The sequence below is a fragment of the Anguilla anguilla genome, chromosome 8, assembly GCF_013347855.1.
Source record: "Anguilla anguilla isolate fAngAng1 chromosome 8, fAngAng1.pri, whole genome shotgun sequence".
Lineage (NCBI taxonomy): Eukaryota > Metazoa > Chordata > Actinopteri > Anguilliformes > Anguillidae > Anguilla > Anguilla anguilla.
Window position 1 is genome coordinate 48421428 of NC_049208.1, and position 20245 is coordinate 48441672.

Consider the following 20245-nt stretch of genomic DNA (forward strand, 5'->3'; position numbering starts at 1 on the left):
ACTGCTATATATGCCTCCTCAACCCCAACTCAGGAGGACCAAAATTACAGGCCTCTAAGTAATTTCTCTTAATGGGCAAAAACATAGTGTCATTGCAGCTTCTTTGTTTTACCAAAATAAAAATGTACATGGTTTAAGAATCACACTTAAAATGTGGAAACTGTCATATCTATTACTTCAGACATTTAAATAGTGTCATGGTTCTGTGTTTTCCTGTTTGTGTTTCCCTTGTTGGGCCGCCAGATGGCGGCACTTCTGTTTTGTGTCCTGCTCCCCCCTGTTAATTGTATTATTGTTGTCTCGTTATTCTATCATTGTTCCCACCTGTGTCTTGTTATCCCCTCCTTTTCTGGGTTGATTATTTTTTGAGTTCACCTGTGTCTTGTTACCCCCTGTCTATTTAAGTTCTTTGGTCCCTTGACTCGGGTGCTGGTTCCTTGTGTTTGTTTGACTTACATGTATCTGCCTGCCTGTGTTTTTGACCTGCTTGTGTGTGTGACTGTGTTTCTGCCTGTTAGTTCCTGCCTGGTTTCTGTCCTACCTGTGTTCTGCTCTGTGTGTGTTTTGAATTTTGAGTTTTCTGTTTTGTGTTTTTTGGTAGTGCCCTGCGTGGCCTTTTGGTTTCCTGTTTTTTTTTTTTTTGTCCCCTGTCATGTAAGTAAAGTCTTTGTTAATTTTCCCTTTTTGAGTTTGTTTTTTTTCCTCTGCGTTTGGGTCCCCCCTACCCGTTGCGTGACAAATGGATCCTATTGAAACTTGGCAACTGTAACAAAATAAGGCAAGGGGCATCTGTAATACACTTTAATCCTACTTGTGCACCAGTTAGGGTTGTGGTTGGCATTAAAACTGACAAATTAAAACGTGACACCAGTCCGAACAGGCAACTGTGCACATTACCCTGTAATGCAGTGTTAACCAACCCTATTCCTGGTGATTTACCATTGAGTAGGTTTTCATTTCAATCCTAATTAGGCAGACCTTACTCCACTAATTAACAGCTCAACAAGATCTCTAGTTGTTGAATGAGGTGTGCTATGTTAGGATTGAAAACCTTCAAGACAATAGATCTCCAGGAACAGGGTTGGCTACCTCTGCTGTGATGAGGTCTGTAAGAGGCTACATTTCCTGCCTATAAATAATGTACATATCTGTACCACACATACAAAAGAGTGTGGTCATGCTACACAACAAAGGGAAAGTGAAAAAAGTTTTTAATCTGTTGACATTGAGTATTGCGTTTGCCAAGGTGTCCTTGTGACATCACCAATTAACAGTTCCAACTGTTCAGAAGAAATACACACCCCCTCACCACACCACCACCACCAAATAAGCGCACCACACACAGCCTTTGGAACAGACTATTTATTGTTTGTACGCAACAGTGAATGTCAGGCCCGCGATGGGTAGAGCATCTGAAGAGGACGAGGAACTAGCAACGCGTGCCCACGTGAAGCCAACCCTAGACAGACACAAACCGCCGTACACACAACACGGACTGTCCGCTCCTACTTCCAAGCAGGAACTGGCCAGGGCGTGCACTCGTTTGGCCGAGAGATTCCGACAGCCTCGCCGTGAAAAGGCAGCTCAGTGAGACTGACGATTCCGTGTTCTGAGCAAACCAAGCAACACAGCCTGGCCACGACGACTTGAAACGCTTGATACATTACATTACGGGCATTTAGCAGATGCTCTTATCCAGAGCGACTTACACAACTTTTACATAGAATTTTTACATTGTATCCCTTTATACAGCTGGATATATACTGAAGCAATTTCGGTTAAGTACCTTGCTCAAGGGTACAACGGCAGTGTCCTACCCGGGAATCGAACCTGCGACCTCTCGGTACAAGCCCAGTTCCTTACCCACTGTGCTACACTCCGTCCTACCTCCTCCGAACTTGATAGTTCACTAGAAATCGCGTTGTCGCCGTTTTAATGTGCTTGTCACAGCCCCGAATAAAGGCCACGGTCACCGCCTCCATAAGACCACCACAAGTCACTGAATGCCTTCGCTGACACCACAATCCATTACGGGTGGAACGAACAGGCAACGCTCAAAGGCTAAGCATGATGGGAATTTGTTCAACCGCCCTTCTGGGCGACGAGCCACCGACTGCTGCTTCAGCTGCCAATTCAGCGTTGAGAATTTGGAAGACCAGTGAACACCAGCATGCCAGCATGCCAGGCAAACACGCACAGGTCCACACCAGCACCTACAAAATCCCTCTGTGGGTGGATCAGGAAGGGGGACACGGTTCCCCCTGAGATTCTTCAAAAGTCAATTCAAAAATAGTCAGTGGGGCAACTAGCATTTGCAATTGAACAACAGAACATCTTAATTGGTACTATCACCTTTAACATTACTGCTACAGAAATATTCTGTCGTTTTTAATGTCATGATGATGCGAGTTGACTCTGTCCATTTCTTTTCATTGAGACATGTTTTTTTTTACATGCGACAAGTACAGCCAATGGAATTACCACATGGAATGCCCGTGGTGCATCCAAATGATTACCACATATTCAGACTTTACCTTCCTAAGGTTCTGACAGTAGAACCAGCCAATTAAGGCCAGTTTTGGGGTTGCTTAACCTAGGTCATGGGGTCAAAACCTTTGTTTTGGGGTTGCTCGACCGAAGTAAAACAGTCAGGAATTTATAAGCATTTTGCAACAAGCCACCTTCACTGAGTGTTACTCTTGCATGAGTTCAGCCACCCAAACAAGCCATCCAAGTATGGTAGTGCTCCATGGTAAGAGTTCATAGAGATCTACCATCCTGTAGGTTTTCACTCCAGTCCTAATTTGACACACCTGACTCTACTGATTAGCTGCTCAAGGAGCTCTCTAGCAATTTAATAAGATGTGCTTTGTTAGGGTAGGAGTGAAAACCAACAGGATTGTAGTTCTCCAGGTACAGGGTTGGTTACTAGCGAGCTAGAAGTTAGGTCAAGGGAGTAAAACCCATCTTTAAAAAAAACAATATGGGTGTAGCACCAGTGGTCCTTGATCCGCTAATAAAAACCTTACCCTTCCAAAGACTGAGAGGATAGAGGGGAGATAGAAGGAAGGAGGACATAAGACTAAACAGGAGATCTTGTTTTAAAAACTTGATGTCTGGATGGACATTTTAAGAGAGCTTGCCTCTTTCAGCAATTCTATTTATGAAAGAGGAGAATGAATCGAAATCCATTACTGTAGAATTTTTTACCCAGCTACAACAGGCAATTGTCAGGCTGGAAATATCACAGCTTCTGAAAAAAAACTGTCACAAATATTTACCAGCACTGAACAGTGCAGCAGATTACAAAGGAAAACAAAACCCAAACAAAACGGACATTTAGATGTTTTATTTAAGACACAAGATGAAATCTACTCAAACAGAAATCACAGCCGAATGGTTAACGAAGCAAAATGACAAATCAACTCTACAAAAAAGGGAAAAAAAATTAAGAAACTGTTTATAGTTTTATTATTACAGAGTCGATGACGAAATTACTTCAAGTTTAAAAAAAAAAAAAAAAACAGAAGTTTAACCCCGCCCCCCCAGCTGCCCCTCCAATAGAGGGCCACACACGCAAATTCCCAAAAACCCACTAATAGAGCAAAGTATTTAAACTCCATCATCGACTGGGTGTGTGGAGAAACTAGAAAAGTATATCAAAGAGAAGATTGTTAATTTTTGTACACAATTATTACACACACAACCATCCCCTTACACGCCATTTTTTTAAATGTTTTTTTTTTTTCTTAAAATGTACAATTACAAACCCCCCTTTACAAAATACGAGATCATCCCCTGACGAACACCCATCTGCTTCCAATCAGCCGAAAAAGAAATACATTTCGTATAACCTGTTAACAATGGAACGGAGGGAGAAAAGAAACTCCTCAAGCTTAGTGTGTGTACGTGTTTGTAAATACAGATGTGTATATACGTGTGTATACACAGACCCGGGTAGAAGCACATGCGAACACAACATAATTATACTCATGCTACAGTGATGAAAACTAAAACGCGCAATGGCGCTGTTTTTACTTTTCTTTTTTTAAGCTGACCGAAGCTCAAACAACCATGTTTTACAACTACGCAAGTCCATATAACCTCACTTCCTCGAGAACGTGCTGGGAGGTTTGACTGCCTGACTGCTTACAGAAACACGGACTGTCTGTCTGTTGTGTTATTTGCACAGCGCTCGTAGTATACGATAAAATATTAGCAACGTAGCTTCGGCAGCATCGGCTGATGCGATCGAGAAAAAAATAAAAATAAAAGCAATCTCAGGACGACGAACTGAATTCGGCGGAATCAAACCTGTCAACAGAAAGTTTTGGCTTGGTAGAACGGTCCGAATTTAACACGTAAATAGAAGGACTGGTTAAAGAAAAGAAAAAAAGATATGGTCAGAAACAAATCAGACATTTTTAATAAATACTCGTTTATAAAATAACTTGCTATAAAACAATTTAAAATCAGTGTTTAAAAACCTCAGCAGAGAGCGCCCTTTGTGTTTGCTTTAGCCGCATCTCATTACAGGAACACGATGCTTGCGTGTTTACCCCCGCTAGCTAAACAGCTACTGGAGTCAGCAGACCGAAGCCACTACAGACTATGCTCACAGGCCTGGACAAACGACAGAGAGGAGATCAGCTCTAGCAACACAGATGCTGATTGGATAAGGAGGGTAGGGACACAGGAACAAGGAGAATGTTGACTGGAACAAAGACAATCAGGACAATAATACAGGACATGGAGAACACTGATTGGATAAAGGATGGTGGACAACCTAATACAGTGTGAATGGTGATTGGATAGCCCTACAGTGGAAGCCTGGGTTAGTGCAGGGTTATAGACACAAGCTGCCAACAGTCATACTTGAACTGCTTTGATACCGTTACAAAAATAGACTGGAGAAGTAAAAAAAAATAACAGCCAGCACTGAGAATGAAGGAGTGACCATGCAAAATTAAGAAAAAGAGAAGTGAAGAGGTGGACAGCGTCAAGCAGGAAGAAAAATGTGATGGGGAGAAGTCCGAAAACATAAGAAAACGAGCCAATAGGAATAAGGATGGTGGGGCACAGATACAAGGGACCTGCTGATTGGACAGGAATAATTGGGACGCTGATATAAGGAGAAGGCTGACTGGATAAGGACTATAGAGGTACAGATAAAAGGGAACTGCTGAGAGGCTAGGAATAGCAGGAATACTGATATAAGGAAAAGGCTGACTGGATAAGAATGGTAGGCGCACAGATAGAAGGGAACTTCTGAATGGCCAGCAATAGTAGGGACACTGATATAAGGAGAAGGCCGAGTGGACGAGCAGGGTAGGGCAAACAGAGTGAATAAGGACTGGATGAGGTGGACAGGCACCTGAAAGACCGACAGAAGGGAAAATGGAGAGAGGGAGAGAGAAGAGGGAGGTAGGGAGCGATACAGATAAGTAGGAAGGAGAGTGAGAATGATGTGAGAGGAAGCTTACAGATTGAAGAGATTAACCTGTGTGAAACAGGCAGAGTTTGGGAGCCCTCTACGCACCACCCCCCAAAACTCTGCGTACAGCCCCTGTGTTCCACAGTCCTCTGGTCTTTCACCATATTATGATTGGATAAATGCCTGTAATGCCACTGACACTTACTGTGTGTGTGTGTGTGTGTGTGTGTGTGAGCGAGCCCAGGAACTAACGATGAGGACGACATGCAGACACTACCGTTTATCGCTGACCTCTCACCCCCCCCTCCTCCCGTCAGTCGACAACCATTGGACTTCCTCCTCTCTCCATCCCTCTATCTTCCCCTCTCTCCCCCTCCCTCCCTCCCTGCCTACACTGGTCTGTCCGTCTTGTGAGCGGCGATGAAGGCCATGCCGTGTGTTCGGAAGTGGGTGCTGAGGTCCGAGGCCTTGTCGAAGCGCCGGCCGCACACCCTGCACCCCACGCGGCCCTCGGCGTCCTCCCCCAGCTGCAGGGGCGAGGGGGAGTCGGGGGAGGAGCCCCCGTGCAGGGCGGGGTCCGCGGGGGCCGAGGCCCCGCCCCCGGCCCTGGCCCCGCCCCCCGGGTGGGCGTCGGCCTGCGCGGCCCCGGGGGCGGCCTCGGGGGCGTCGCGCACGCGGTGCGTGATGAAGCGGTGGCGGCTGAGCGAGGTGGCGGAGGCGAAGCAGGCCCCGCAGCGGCCGCACTGCTGGGAGGCGGCGTCGGGCCGGTGCTGGGGGATGTGGCGCAGGAACTCCTGCCGGTCCTCCGTGGAGAAGCCGCACGGGACGCAGCGGAACTCCGCCGCGTCCTCCTCCGCCGCCGCCGCCGCCCGCGGCCTCTTCGCCGGGCCGGCCGCGCCCTCCCCGCCGCTCTCCTCCCCGCCCGCCGCCGCGCCCCCTTCCGATTCCTCCTCCGTGGCTCCGCCCCCCGGCGCGCCGGGCCCGCCCTCCCCTTCGGGCTCCGAGGAGCTGCCCATCGCCTCGTCCAGGGGCCGCCCGGAGGCAGAGCGCTTCCGGGTCAGCGCGGGGCCCTGTGGGGGGGGGGGGGGAGGGGTCATGAATCTAATCGACGCACGCGACCAACAGGAGGAGCGGCGACCGAGCGCTACGCGGTAAGGGGGGTGGGGGGGGGGGGTGGTTTGGGGGGGGCGGGGTTCTGACCTGCGCGTCCCGCGGCCGCCGTGCGCCCCTCTCGCGCATCTGGACGCCGTGCCGGAGCCGGATGTGCTTCCCCAGGACCAGGCGGCTGCTGAAGGTGCGCTTCCCCTCCGTGCAGTGCCTGCACACGGACACGGCGTTAGGGCGGGGCGCTCCGCTCGACGCCGCTGCCTCTTAACGCCGCGGGAAACGCTTCCGCGACACTTTCGGATATTTACGCTTCCGCAGGTGCAACACTAGCAAGGCCTTGGATGGCGGGAGGTCAGTTTGAGTTCATTACATTCACATGGGTGGATGCATGCTGTTTAAATATCGAATAGTGTATTTTAGCTTTTCGGGCAAACGCTCAGACTCTCTTATTGAACTTACCCAAATTCTTTCTTATGACAACTCTTGTTTCTCTGGGTGAGGGAGGAGGAAAACTCTCATCGCGTGCGTAACAGGATGTGTGGGGGTCTTTCTCACAGGGTTTAGGGTGGGGTTAGGGTGGTATTTGGAGACTTTGTGTAGGGGGTTGGGGTGATGTGGGGGGGGTTTAGGGTGGTATTTGGAGACTTGGTGTAGGGGGTTGCGGGTGATGAGGGGGGTTTAGGATGGTACTCAGTGTAGGGGTTTGGGGTGATGTGGGGGGGGGGGTTTAGGATGGTACTCAGTGTAGGGGGTTGGGGTGATGTGGGGGTTTGGGGTGGTACTCAGTGTAGGGGGTTGGGGTGATGTGGGGGAGGTTTAGGATGGTACTCAGTGTAGGGGGTTGGGGATGATGAGGGGGAGGGAGGGTTTAGGGTGGTACTCAGTGTAGGGGGTTGGGGGTGATGAGGTTTAGGGTGGTACTCAGTGCAGGGGGTTGGGGCAGTTTAGGGTGGTACTCAGTGCAGGGGGTTGGGGCAGTTTAGGGTGGTACTCAATGTAGGGGTTTGGGGGAGTTTAGGGTGGTACTCAGTGTAGGGGGTTGGGGGTGATGAGGTTTAGGGTGGTACTCAGTGTAGGGGGTTGGGGGAGTTTGGGGTGGTACTCAGTGTAGGGGGTTGGGGGTGATGAGGTTTAGGGTGGTACTCAGTGCAGGGGGTTGGGGCAGTTTAGGGTGGTACTCAGTGCAGGGGGTTGGGGCAGTTTAGGGTGGTACTCAATGTAGGGGTTTGGGGGAGTTTAGGGTGGTACTCAATGTAGGGGTTTGGGGGAGTTTAGGGTGGTACTCAGTGTAGGGGGTTGGGGGTGATGAGGTTTAGGGTGGTACTCAGTGTAGGGGGTTGGGGGAGTTTAGGGTGGTACTCAGTGTAGGGGGTTGGGGGTGATGAGGTTTAGGGTGGTACTCAGTGTAGGGGGTTGGGGGAGTTTAGGGTGGTACTCATTGTAGGGGGTTGGGGCAGTTTAGGGTGGTACTCAGTATAGGGGGTTGGGGTGATGGGGGGGTTAGGTGGTACTCAGTGTAGGGGGTTGGGGTGATGAGGTTTAGGGTGGTACTCAGTGCAGGGGGTTGGGGCAGTTTAGGATGGTACTCAGTGCAGGGGGTTGGGGCAGTTTAGGGTGGTACTCACGGGCAGTGGAAGACCCTCTTGATGCCCTCGTGGTTGACCCGTACGTGGCGCCGCAGGCTGGGGGCGGAGCAGAAGGAGCGCTCGCACATGCGGCACGGGAACTTCTTCACCGACTGGAGGGGGGCACACCAAGAAAACAAAAATCAGCTCTCAGACATAAACTCCAATACATCCACAATTTCTACTTAATTAACATCAGGGCGTAGGGTAAAGGCGTAGGACTCAGGGCGTAGGGGTAAAGGTGTAGGGCTCAGGGTGTAGGGGTAAAGGTGTAGGGCTCAGGGCGTAGGGGTAAAGGTGTACGGCTCAGGGCGTAGGGGTAAAGGTGTACGGCTCAGGGCGTAGGGGTAAAGGTGTAGGGCTCAGGGCGTAGGGGTAAAGGTGTAGGGCTCAGGGCGTAGGGGTAAAGGCGTAGGGCTCAGGGCGTAGGGGTAAAGGTGTAGGGCTCAGGGCGTAGAGGTAAAGGTGTAGGGCTCAGGGCGTAGAGGTAAAGGCGTAGGGCTCAGGGCGTAGGGGTAAAGGCATAGGGCTCAGGGCGTAGGGGTAAAGGCGTAGGGCTCAGGGCGTAGGGGTAAAGGTGTAGGGCTCAGGGCGTAGGGGTAAAGGCGTAGGGCTCAGGGCGTAGGGGTAAAGGCGTAGGGCTCAGGGTGAAGGGGTAAAGGTGTAGGGCTCAGGGCGTAGGGGTAAAGGTGTAGGGCTCAGGGCGTAGGGGTAAAGGTGTAGGGCTCAGGGCGTAGGGCTCAGGGGTAAAGGCGTAGGGCTCAGGGCGTAGGGGTAAAGGCGTAGGGCTCAGGGCGTAGGGGTAAAGGCGCAGGGCTCAGGGCGTAGGGCTCAGGGCGTAGGGGTAAAGGCGTAGGGCACAGGGCGTAGGGGTAAAGGTGTAGGGCTCAGGGCGTAGGGGTAAAGGTGTAGGGCTCAGGGTGTAGGGGTAAAGGTGTAGGGCTCAGGGCGTAGGGGTAAAGGTGTAGGGCTCAGGGCGTAGGGGTAAAGGTGTAAGGCTCAGGGCGTAGGGGTAAAGGTGTAGGGCTCAGGGCGTAGGGGTAAAGGTGTAGGGCTCAGGGCGTAGGGGTAAAGGCGTAGGGCTCAGGGCGTAGGGGTAAAGGCGCAGGGCTCAGGGCGTAGGGCTCAGGGCGTAGGGCACAGGGCGTAGGGGTAAAGGTGTAGGGCTCAGGGCGTAGGGGTAAAGGTGTAGGGCTCAGGGCGTAGGGGTAAAGGTGTAGGGCTCAGGGCGTAGGGGTAAAGGCGTAGGGCTCAGGGCGTAGGGTAAAGGTGTAGGGCTCAGGGTGTAGGGATACAAGGCGTAGGGGTAAAGGTGTAGGGCTCAGGGTGTAGGGGTAAAGGCGTAGGGCTCAGGGCGTAGGGATAAAAGGACAGCAGAGCCGACCTTGCCGTGCTCCTTCCTCATGTGGGAGATGTAGTCGTCCCTCTCGGCATAGCGGGTCTGGCACTGCTGGCAGCTCCACTCAGCCGGCACTCCGGGCCGCGATCCCGCCACCCCCGACTCGGGAGAGCTGGGCGCGTCGTCCGCGTCCTCGTCGGCCCCCTCCCCGTCCCCTCCTTCCTCCCCGTCCTCCTCCTCGTCCTCGTCCTCGTCCTCCTCCTCCTCCCGCTCCGCGCCCCAGTCCTCGCCGTCCGAGCTCTCGGCCTTGCTCGGGGGCTTGGCTTTCGGCAGGGAAGCGGGAGGGGCGGCCCGGGGGGCGGGGCTAGAGTCCGGCGCCTCCTGCTTGACTGACAGCCCTCGGTGAGTAGTCTGAGGAGGAGAGAAAAAACAGAATGAGTCAAAGAACAGAGGAATGAAAGGAGGACATATGAAGAAGCTCATTCATTCATTTATCCATTCATTCATTCATTCATTCATTCATTCACGAGATTTGACCAGTTAATAATCAACAGAGGAAAGGGGATTTATTAAGCAATTTAGACATTAAAACACAAAAATAGAAATAAGGAAAATACATGTAGAAATGAAAGTAGGCAAATTAAATAAATGACAGACAAAAAACAAGCAAAGTGAATGAGATGTGTGGGAGAAAACTGGAGGACAACCCAGAATTAATCCTAAACAACAATCACCACCAAGAACAACAATGGTCATCATCACCATCATCATTATTATCAGCATCATCAGCATCTCCCACACCTAAAAGTATTCTGTCGCTGTGGCCTCCACCTGCCTCTGTAGCTCTTACCCAGGTATGCCATGGAACTGACAAAACCCGAGACTTCTGTTTACTCAAACGGTTTGAAGACACCGATGTCATTGAGCCATTTTAGTAGGGCAGCTTATCCTGTTCAAGCATTCACTGGTCTTTCACTTTTTAATTAAGCTGTTTTTTTTAGACCTTTATAATTGAGCCAGAAAGGCACATCCTATTTTTTTAAGTTGAGACTTGAGATTTCACAGTGTGTGCTTGATGTAGAACGTAATACAAGGTGACACCATGAGATGCCTTGTTCAGGGCCAACATAAGAGCTGACGCATGTCTTTGTTGACACCACACTCATTTCTGGAACACAATGTACAGGCACCACATAAAGGCAAAATTTAGATGACAACTTTCTAGTTCTACAATGTGGATGCAAAATATTTCGCATTCGCAACCAGTAGTATAAGACTGACAGTGGCAAAACATAAATCGTGTATATATATATATATATATATATATATATATATATATATATATATATTTTTTTTTTTTAATCTGAAAAGGACACAGACCTTCATGTGCTCCATCATGGAACCTTTCTGAGCGTAGAGCTTGGTGCAGTCAGGACACTTGAAGACGTGCACCTTCTGCTTAGCCAGGTGGGTGTCGAAATGCATGTAAAGCAGGGGTTTCTGGGTGAAAACCGTGTCACACATCACGCACTTGTAGATCATCCTGTAAAAGAAGGGAAGGTGAGGGGAGGGGTTAGAGCAGCTCGACAACCTCTGTGCAAGGACAGGTAGCTGCATGCAACAACTGGAGGCCAAGCAGGTCAGGATCAGCTGGGACTCCATGCGAAAATAAATATAATACACCAACATAGCAGTCCACACATTACATTACAGGCATTTAGCAGATGCTCTTCTCCAGAGCGACTTACACAACTTTTTACACTGCATTTACACTGCATCCATTTATACAGTAGGATATATACTGACGGTTAAGTACCTTGCTCAAGGGCACAACGGCAGTGTCCTCGAACCTGCGACCTTTAGGTTACAAGACCAACTCCTTACCCGTTATACCACACTGCCTGCCACACACCTCGAGGATAAACATTTACAGGAGAGATATAAACACACCCAAATTTTTTTATTTTATTTTTTTGAGGGGGTGTGGGCACTTACTTGGCCTGTGGGGCAGTGAGGTTGGGGTGCTGGGTGCTGATGTGCCCCTGGGCACTGGGGGCAGATTTGAAAGCCATGGGGCAGCTGGGGCACTTGTGGAAGACCTCGCAGTGGGCCGTCTGGATGTGGGACTTGATGGAGTTCAGGCCCCCGAACACCACCTGGCAGCTGGAGCACCTTTTGGGTGGAGGAGGGGGTGGGGGGGTGAGTCTCTTAGCTGGGACCATACAAGCAGATCCCCAGACCCAGGGTTACATACAACTGTCAAGGGTTAACATGTTTTTTTTTGGGGGGGGGGGGGGGGGGGGGGGGGGGGGGGGGGGGGGGGGGGGGGCTTTTTCAGCTTTATTAGACAGTACAGTGTAGAGAGACAGGAAGAACGAAGAGGAGAGAGAGGGAGAGACACGCGACAAAGGTCGGCGGTCGGACTCGAACCGCCGACGTCGCGGCACGCGACGAGCGTGTGGAAAGCGCTCTACGGGCTGCGCCACGAGACGCCCCCAGGTAAACACGTCTCATTATTATTGCTATTACTACTTTTCGCTTCTGTCGGTTATACAAGATGGCGTATTCTGTCCTATGCGACACTGCTTGCTGTCCGGTGGAGTGGAGGAGGAGGGGGGTTGACGGCAGGGACGTTTCGGGGTCCCCGCCCCTCACCTGTAGCCGATGCGGCGGGCGAAGTGCAGGCAGGCCTCCTCCAGGTGGGTCTGGAAGCTGGCCTGCCGGGCGATGCCCCCACACTCGGGGCAGACGTGCGGCGAGCGGTGCTTGTGGAAGCGCTGGTGAGCCGCCGTGCTGCAGGCGTTGGGCAGCATCATGGGCGGGGAGCAGAGCATGCAGGTCTGGGGGGGGGGGGGGGGGGGGGGCAGGGGGGGGGGAGAGAGGGAGGTGAGTGGGGAGAGGAGAGGGGAGGGGGAGGCGGGGGGGGAGAGGTGGGGAGAGGAGAGGGGAGGGGGGGAGAGAGGGGGGAGAGGAGAGAGAGGGGAGGGGGAGGCAGGGGGGGAGAGGAGAGGAGAGGGGAGAGAGGAGAGAGAAGGGAGGGGAGACAGGAGAGAGGGGGAGGGGGAGAGAGAGCATATAGAGAGAGAGAGAGAGAGAGGAGGGAAGGAACGGATGAGGGAGAGTGAAAGGAGAAGAGAGAGACAGATCGAGGGGGAGGAGAGTGAAAGGGGAAGAGAAAGAAGAGAGGAAAAAGGATGTGGGGAGAGGATAGAGAGGACAGGTGAAAGGGGAGGAGGAGCAGAGTGGAGTGAGTGAGGAAAGGCAAATAGGAGAGTGGAACATGGGGAAAAAAACAAAAATTCTATTTCTCATAATTATTTTAAAAAGAAAAAGAAATCTGCTTATAACTAACACTTAACCCTTTGAAGCATAGGTGTTTTGGTTTTTTTTTTCTCTAAAATTCTAGGTCAGTGTTCTAGAACTTCACTGCTTTCCTTTAGCAGCAGTGATTGTGACATCAGTATTAGAATGTTCAGTTAGTAACATTCTAATCGCATAGCTGTGACCTCACACAGGACTAAAGATAACAGCAGCAATTTACCACACCAAGGAACAAGCATCCCTGACCCAGAATATGTGCGCTGGGACCAGGCACGGGTAACACGGGCATCGAACTCACAGAGTTAGAAGCGGCCTTGATCTCCTGGAAGTGCGCCACCAGCTCGGCCTTGCCCCCGAACTGGGCGTGGCACTCGGGACACTTGAAGTTGTGGTACTGCAGCACCTCCCCCTTCTTGCAGGGCAGGGGCAGCAGGGCCTGGGGGCTCTCGGGGGCCCGGCGGGGGGGCGGGGCGGGCGGGGCCCCCGGCGTCTCCTTGGACGGGCTGGGGCCCGTGGAGGCGGCCGCCGGGGGGGCGGACGATGACGAGACAGAGGTGGGGGGGAGGGTCGGGGACAGCACACCTGAGACAGAGGGGGGGGGGAGGGGGAAACACGTTAGTTCCTCTTTATTATAGGAATTATTTATTTATTATTTATTTAAATATTTATTTATTTACACATTTATTATTTATTCATTAGCCTCCCCTGTCACGACCTGGTTACATTTCTCACTCCATTGTGGTGAAACTCCACAAGACTTCCCCGAGATGTGATTCCCTAATAAACCAAAAGTTCCTCATTTTCACAAATCAAAACTCTGAATTCTGCCCCTCTACTCCGGCTGAAATTCTTCACTGTGACGTACATTATGAATATTAACAAAGAGGCGTGGCCAACGAAATCGCAGGAAACAGATTTCAGTCCTCTTCCACGCTTATTCAAAAACATTCTCGAACATAGAGCTAGAAGCTCCTGTCATCTTCTCAGACAACATTTGACAAACCGGCTCTACAGCAAGCAGGTGGCCACCTCTAGCGTTACACTTCCTTAACTTGAAGGTTCTGGTTGCTAACAGGAGCTAGCCACGTTACGGTACAGTTTATGAATGCTCGTGTCAGAGTCGTAGCTGAGAAATGAACATTTGTTGCAGTCGCTAATGCAGTATTCATAGCATTCACTCAATTTTAGCATTTCCAGCTTTCGGTGGAACAAAGCCAGAACTTTCAGTGGAGAAATATGGAGCTGACCATCTGGTTGGTCTTTATAATCTGTCTGTGCGATCCAGCAGGCTTTTGATTGCCTTTGGAGTCATTGGCAGTTGTGAACATGAGGACCAGGTTGCTGTGCCTAAGCTCTTCTGCTGAGGCTTCAGTATGGGCCAACTGCAGTGTGCTTATCTGGAATTTAAATCTCAGGTTTGAACCTCGAGGCCACAGACCTGCATTACAACTGGAAGAGCTACCCAAAGCCGTGGACTAAGGATCCGCTGTTCCAGTTGCAATGCAGTTTCGAGGTCTTCAAGGTTTGAACCTGCAGTTTAAACTCCAGCTGAGCACACCGCACCCGAACCAGAGTGTCTGAGAATCTGTGATGGGCGGGGGACGGGGGACAGGGGGCGGGGCCTCACCGATGGGCGTGGTGTCCTGCTGGCCTATCATCTGCTCGATGGAGACGGGCCGCATGACGAGGTGGGAGCACTGCATGACCAGGCCGCGCTCCTTGTGCTCGCGGGCGTGCAGCAGCAGGCTGCACTTGTTGAAGAAGGCCAGCCGCTTGGCGCAGTGGTTGCACGTGACCTCGATGCGCAGCGAGCGGCGGTCGTAGTGGCGCGCCAGGCTGCGCTCCAGGGCGAAGGCGTCGCCGCACTCCAGGCAGCGGTAGCCGCTGGCGGGCAGCGGGAGGCTCCACTCGGGGGGCGGCGGCGTGGAGAGGTCGGGCCGGTAGCTGGGCAGCAGGTTCTTGCTGTTGAGGATCTTGTTGAAGGCCTCCACCAGGCTGGACTGGCTGCGCGAGATCACCGCCCCGGTGCTGTTGACGATGGACGCCGGCTTGGAGACCTGGGGCCCGCCCGCGGGCTGGGGGCCCGCCGCCCCGCCGGCCCCGTTCAGCGCCTTCGCCCCCCCCGCCGGGCGCACGCCCATCCCGCCTGCGCCCACGGCGAATTTGGCGGCGGCGGCTGTTCCGGAGGAGGTGGAGACGGCGGGGAGGGTGGCGGACTTGGTGATGCTGACGGCCGTGGCCGAGACCTTAGCCTTCTCCGTGGAGGAGGAGGAGGAGGAGGCCACCGCCATCTTGTTCTGCGCCTTGCTGGCGGCCACCAGCATGGCGGTGCTGGCGTCCTGCAGGGTGGACACGGGAAGCATGGCGGCCTTGGCGGCCTGCTGCTGGGGGCCGAGCGCGTCCGCCGCCCTCCTGGGCCTGCTGGCCAGCCGCCGGCTCTCCGGCGGGCCCTTGGCGGGCTCCGGGCCCTTGCCCGCCGTGGAAGCCGCCCCCTTGGGTGCCACCCGGGTCACGGTCCTGGTGATGCTCCCGGTGGGCGTCTTTATGGTCTTGATTCGGACCTTGAGGGGCCGTGAGGGGGCGCCGCCGCCGCCGGTCGTCGTAGAAACTTTGGAAGTTCCCTTGAGCGGCGGCGTCTTGCCCGCGGCCACGGCCTCCATCCCAGCCACCACCGCACTCTTAGGCTCCGCCTTCACGTCCTTTGCCGCTCCACCCTCCCCCGCCTCGCTCTCTGAGCCTGCCTTGCCATCCACGGCCTCCTGCTCCTCTTCCATATCCCCCTCTTCCTTCACTCCCTCCATCTCCTCCTCCTCCTCCTCCTCTTCCTCCTCCTCCTCCTCTTCCTCGTCTTCCTCCTCCTCATCCTCCTCATCCTCGTCCTTGACCTTGGGGATGCTCTCGGGCGGGGCCGCAGCAGGGCTGGGGCTCCTTTTCACCGTTGCCGTGACGGCGGCGGCAGCAGCAGGGCGGTTGGGGGCTTCGGGCTCGGGGCTCTCTGGCGAGTCCCGCTCCTCGATGACGTGCTCCGGGTTCCGCTCCTCGTGCGCCGGGCCGGCGCCGGAGCCGGCGGGCCCGCGGGGGGGGGGAGGCGGGGAGGGCGAGGGGGACCCCGGGGCCGGCTCTCCGGGCTTGGCGCAGTCGGCCCCCGGCGGAACCTGTCGGGGCGGGGTGGGAGAGCCGAAGGTTTCCGAGGACGACCGGTGGCGGCGGGAAAGTTTCGGAGGGGTGCGGGCGGGGGAGTCCGGGCTCTCCTGGATCACCAGCGGACTCCCCAGGTCCGGCTCAGAATCCTCCTCGTCCGATTCCAGGCGGCGGAACCCGACGGGCCGCCCCCCGGCCGGGCTGCCGACCCTCTGGGTGCCGTTAAACGGCTGCGAGGGGTCCGGCGGGGGCGAGGCCAGCATCCCGGGGCGCGAGAGGAGGGCAGCGGCGGAGGGCGGGGGGGTGGAGGGGGAGAGGAGCACGGGTTTCGGGGGAGGAAAGAAAGGGGGAGGCAGCCCGACGGAAAGCCCGGGGGCGGTCGGGGGCTCGGAGGACGAGCGGGCGAACGGCGAGGCGGGGGGCGCGTCTTCGGCCGTCCCGCCGGGCGCGGTCTGGTGCTGGTGCGGCGGCGGCGGCGGCTTCCGGGCCTTCCCCGCAGGCTCGCCAGGAGTCAGGGTCAGGGGCTTCAGCCTGCTCGGGACTCCGCCGGGCTGCCTGGCCGCTTTGGCCGACCCGCCGCCCGTCCCCAGCCCGCCCCCGCCGCCGCCCTCCGCCCCCGTTTTCGGGGAGCGCGGCGGCCACAGCTCGCCGTTGGACGGGCCCTGGGTCTGCCGGAGCAGCGGGTCCGCCGCGGCCGCCGTCGGCACGAAGCCGTTGACGGACTGGCTCAGGGGCTCAGACGAGACCGACGGCGGGATCCTGGGGCCCAGGCGGGAGCCCGTGACCACGCCCCCGGCCCCGCCTCCGTCCACGCCCTCTCTGTCCGACTCCGCCTCCGTCTCGGGGCGAACCCGGTTCTTCACGATCACGCTGACGATGGAGGGGTCCGCCTGCGAGGGGAGGGACAGAGCCTGGGCGTCCGAAGGGCTGGGGGGTCTGAGGGACGGGCCCCCAGGGGCCCCCGGCCCGCCGTCCGATGGCTTCCCGCCGTGGTGGCCCTCCACATCCTCGGGGGCCGACTGGATGGCCTCTTTGGCATCGATGTCAGGAATGTCAAACGCTGCCAACAGGTCGTCAAAATCTGGGGTTTTCATGTCCCCCATACCGGGATAAGGGACAGAAAACTGCAGGGTGACCAACCCGCAGAAGAGAGAGAGAGAGAGAGAGAGAGAGCGAGAGAAGGTTAAACAGTAATCTATGTAAGAACAATTCACCTTTGTTCATTGATCCATTATTTTCTGTCAACTCCCTTCAAGGTGGTTTAATGTACATAAAAGATTTTTATGTGTCATCTTTAAAAAATAAATTCCTAGGGGAAGAAAAACGTCAGCCGCCGTATGAAAGTTGAATTTGCCTAACCTTTCGCTATGGTTCAAATCAGCTCAATTCTGGACATGAACTAAAATGTAGACGTGACGTCAGCACAACCGAAAACAGGTAATGTTTTAACTAAACACTGTTAATAATTACAGATAATAACACCAAACTTTAGAAACACCAGAGAAAGATGCCTTTACGGTTCCCTGCACGGCATAAATAGTTATCCCATTGTATGCAATTTGGCAAGCTAGCTAGCCAACTACGCGTTTCAGCACGCCCCAAAATACAGTAACCAGTGCCTGAAGTTATCTGTAATTGGATAGTAACGGTTAGCAACCTTGCGAATTAAGTGCTACTCGGCAGTGTGTCTTAGATTTCACAACTGCATACTACGTACAAATCTAAGCTAAAGTAAACGAACATGATACGTTGTAAACTGTATCAACAACGTGTAGACAGCGAGCAGCAGGCAAGCTGACGCTTTATACAAACTGAACATTACCTAGTAACACGTTACAGCACTTACACTGCCGATTTGGCCTAGTCAGCAAACACCCACCGATAACTCAGTCATATGTCATCCATACGCGTCATCGCTGCACATTGACTTGCTAAGTAAGGTTAAGGACCTTGCGCAAAAAATATTCAGCAAACCAGCTAGTTAGCCACCACGATTCGCCAACTAGACTAGCGACCCGGTGACCATTGGCATTGGAAGCTAAAACAGCCAAATAGCTTGCATCGAAACATTGCCTAATTTGTGGTTGTTACAGTAGCTGGCATGGTGCAATTTCTCGCTTGCTAAACACGGACAGACAACAACTTTCGCTTGGCTTGCTCGCTAATAGTGGACAACCATGGCTTTATAACCAGCTACTTTGCATAAAACTGAGCCACACGTTAGCGAGCTAGCAGTTGCCTAGCCATCCTACCTGGAATAAACCCGGCCAACGTTAGGAGTAGTAAAGTCTAGATAATTCTCCATGAGAGCAATATAAGCATGCCATTGATCGCAACCATATGTAGTAAAAACTAGCCGTTATTAGTAAGAACAAACATGAACACCTCAGTTTATTTTCAACGTCCCGTTAGCTGTTAGCTATATGCTAACTTGTTAGCTACGTTGAGGCTAGCCTCTCTCTGAGCCCTGGACAGCGCGAGGGGTCATTTAAACTACGGCCATTACGGATACTGGTGATTGAAATTCAGGGGATTTGTCATACATTGGTAATATTTTTTTCTTAGGCTCCTCATTTATGCTGCATATGCTTGCACTGCAATGGCATTTATACTTTCTAAAATAGATGTTTTATTTGTTTACCTGGCCCTGAGATTCCCGACTTCCCTCACTCGTTACTGCGCCAGTTTCCCGTCACCTGACTTGCGCAGGGCCTGTCCGATACAAATCACTGGAATCTTATTTTAAAAATGGGTAAGGCAATACATTTATACATTTTGATTTTAGATTTTAACACTTTCGTTATATTTACGACAATTCTTTTGCCCCATACTTTAATAAGTCTTTAACTTTCTTTAAAATAGTCTTATTTGGTGGATAGACGTGCATTCTTCTTCCCGGACCTTACGCCGACTTGCCTGTTTCTTTTCTCTTCGCACGCAAACCCGCAACGACTTATGATTGGCTGAATAGGACATGCAATTTTATAGGACCAACGTGACCAAGAAGATTCAGTAAATGCTAATTTCTTGATTCCAAGGGCAACATATGAGTGAGTGCGCTTTGTTTAAAAAGAAAGAACAATTCACAGAACTACAATTTTCAGCTGTCTTCGTCACACACATTGCAAACTTGAAATGGAAAGCTCTGTGATACAGGTCTTACTGGGAAATTGTGCTTATTAAGAAATGCAAACAATAGTCCAACAATAACTGTTCTGGTTTTCACTTGTACTTCTTTTCACAAGAAGGCAGCCAATGTATGATTAATCTAAGAGAGCTAAATATATATATAAAAAAACAATTTATAAAATACTTTGTGGCATTAGTTTCGATAATTTTTGGAAGAAATGGTCAAAGGACTGTTTCTGGCTCTTTCCAGGAAATGACAGAATTTGATCTGTGGTCAAAACAATATGGGAACCATTTTTGGCTTCCCTCCCAATATTCAAAAATAAAAGCAAAAAACATTCAAACTGCCAAACAGTAGCTGGACTGAGCACAGCCAAAGTATGCACTCCAGACTATTAAAATAAATTGATATTGTTGATAAAGTTGATTATTTAATACACTTTCAGCTACTTAACAATTAGTAAATTAGAATAAATCCTTCTTGTGCACCAGATTGCTCTCGCAAGAATCCAACATTTTCACAAATTAGTTTGAAAGTAAAGATGTAGGTGTGCAATACACATCAGAATGATGTCATGCATCACAAATATGTCCACAATTTGCATAAATGATTATTAGCATACAAAAAGTCCTAACTTTACTTTCAAAAAGCATGCTGTGATCTCTTTGTCAAGCTGTCCCAGAGAATAAGCAAAGGAACCATACATACGTAAGGCTGGCTTTGTCAATAAAACGTTACCAGCAACTTGTGCAATAATGTATGTCCTTCCTTAACGAGTGGGTTATATTGTTTTACGGCTGTTCTGGTCATTCACTTTTACTGGTCATTCACTTTTATTTTCATTTTCAGTCACTTGCCAATTGCCACCTGCCAAACCAATCCAGCATAAACCAGTAAACCCTTATACATGCACACCTGACCAACGCCTTTAGCCACTGTCCACTGGAACGCACTAAATGTTGGAATTAACCAAACACTGTAGGAGTGTTCCTGAGCAGAAGATTTACATGGGAGTGTCAGATTCCAGTCCCAGAGGGCCGCAGTGTCTGCAGGTTTAACTCCAGTCCCGGAGGGCCACAGTGTCTGCTGGTTTAACTCCAGTCCTGGAGGGCCGCAGTGCCTGCAGGTTTAACTCCAGTCCCGGAGGG

At 52.2% G+C, this 20245-nt stretch overlaps 1 protein-coding gene across 2 annotated transcripts; it reads right to left on the reverse strand.

Moving 5' to 3' along the window:
• Positions 1 to 3334: 3334 nt before the first annotated feature.
• Positions 3335 to 18901, reverse strand: znf687b (zinc finger protein 687b). Of its 2 annotated transcripts, none has more exons than XM_035430321.1 (10): positions 18609 to 18901; positions 14454 to 17091; positions 13125 to 13408; positions 12161 to 12345; positions 11501 to 11677; positions 10886 to 11048; positions 9551 to 9916; positions 8167 to 8279; positions 6635 to 6752; positions 3335 to 6504 (listed from the first exon to the last, which is right to left on the reverse strand). In XM_035430321.1, the coding sequence occupies exons 2-10, from the start codon at positions 17068 to 17070 to the stop codon at positions 5824 to 5826; spliced, it is 4704 nt and encodes a 1567-aa protein (XP_035286212.1). In that variant the 5' UTR covers positions 17071 to 17091; positions 18609 to 18901; the 3' UTR covers positions 3335 to 5823. The 2 variants fall into 2 exon arrangements, with proteins under 2 accessions (XP_035286212.1, XP_035286213.1); XM_035430322.1 differs by lacking the exon at positions 18609 to 18901 and adding an exon at positions 18220 to 18574.
• Positions 18902 to 20245: the final 1344 nt, after the last annotated feature.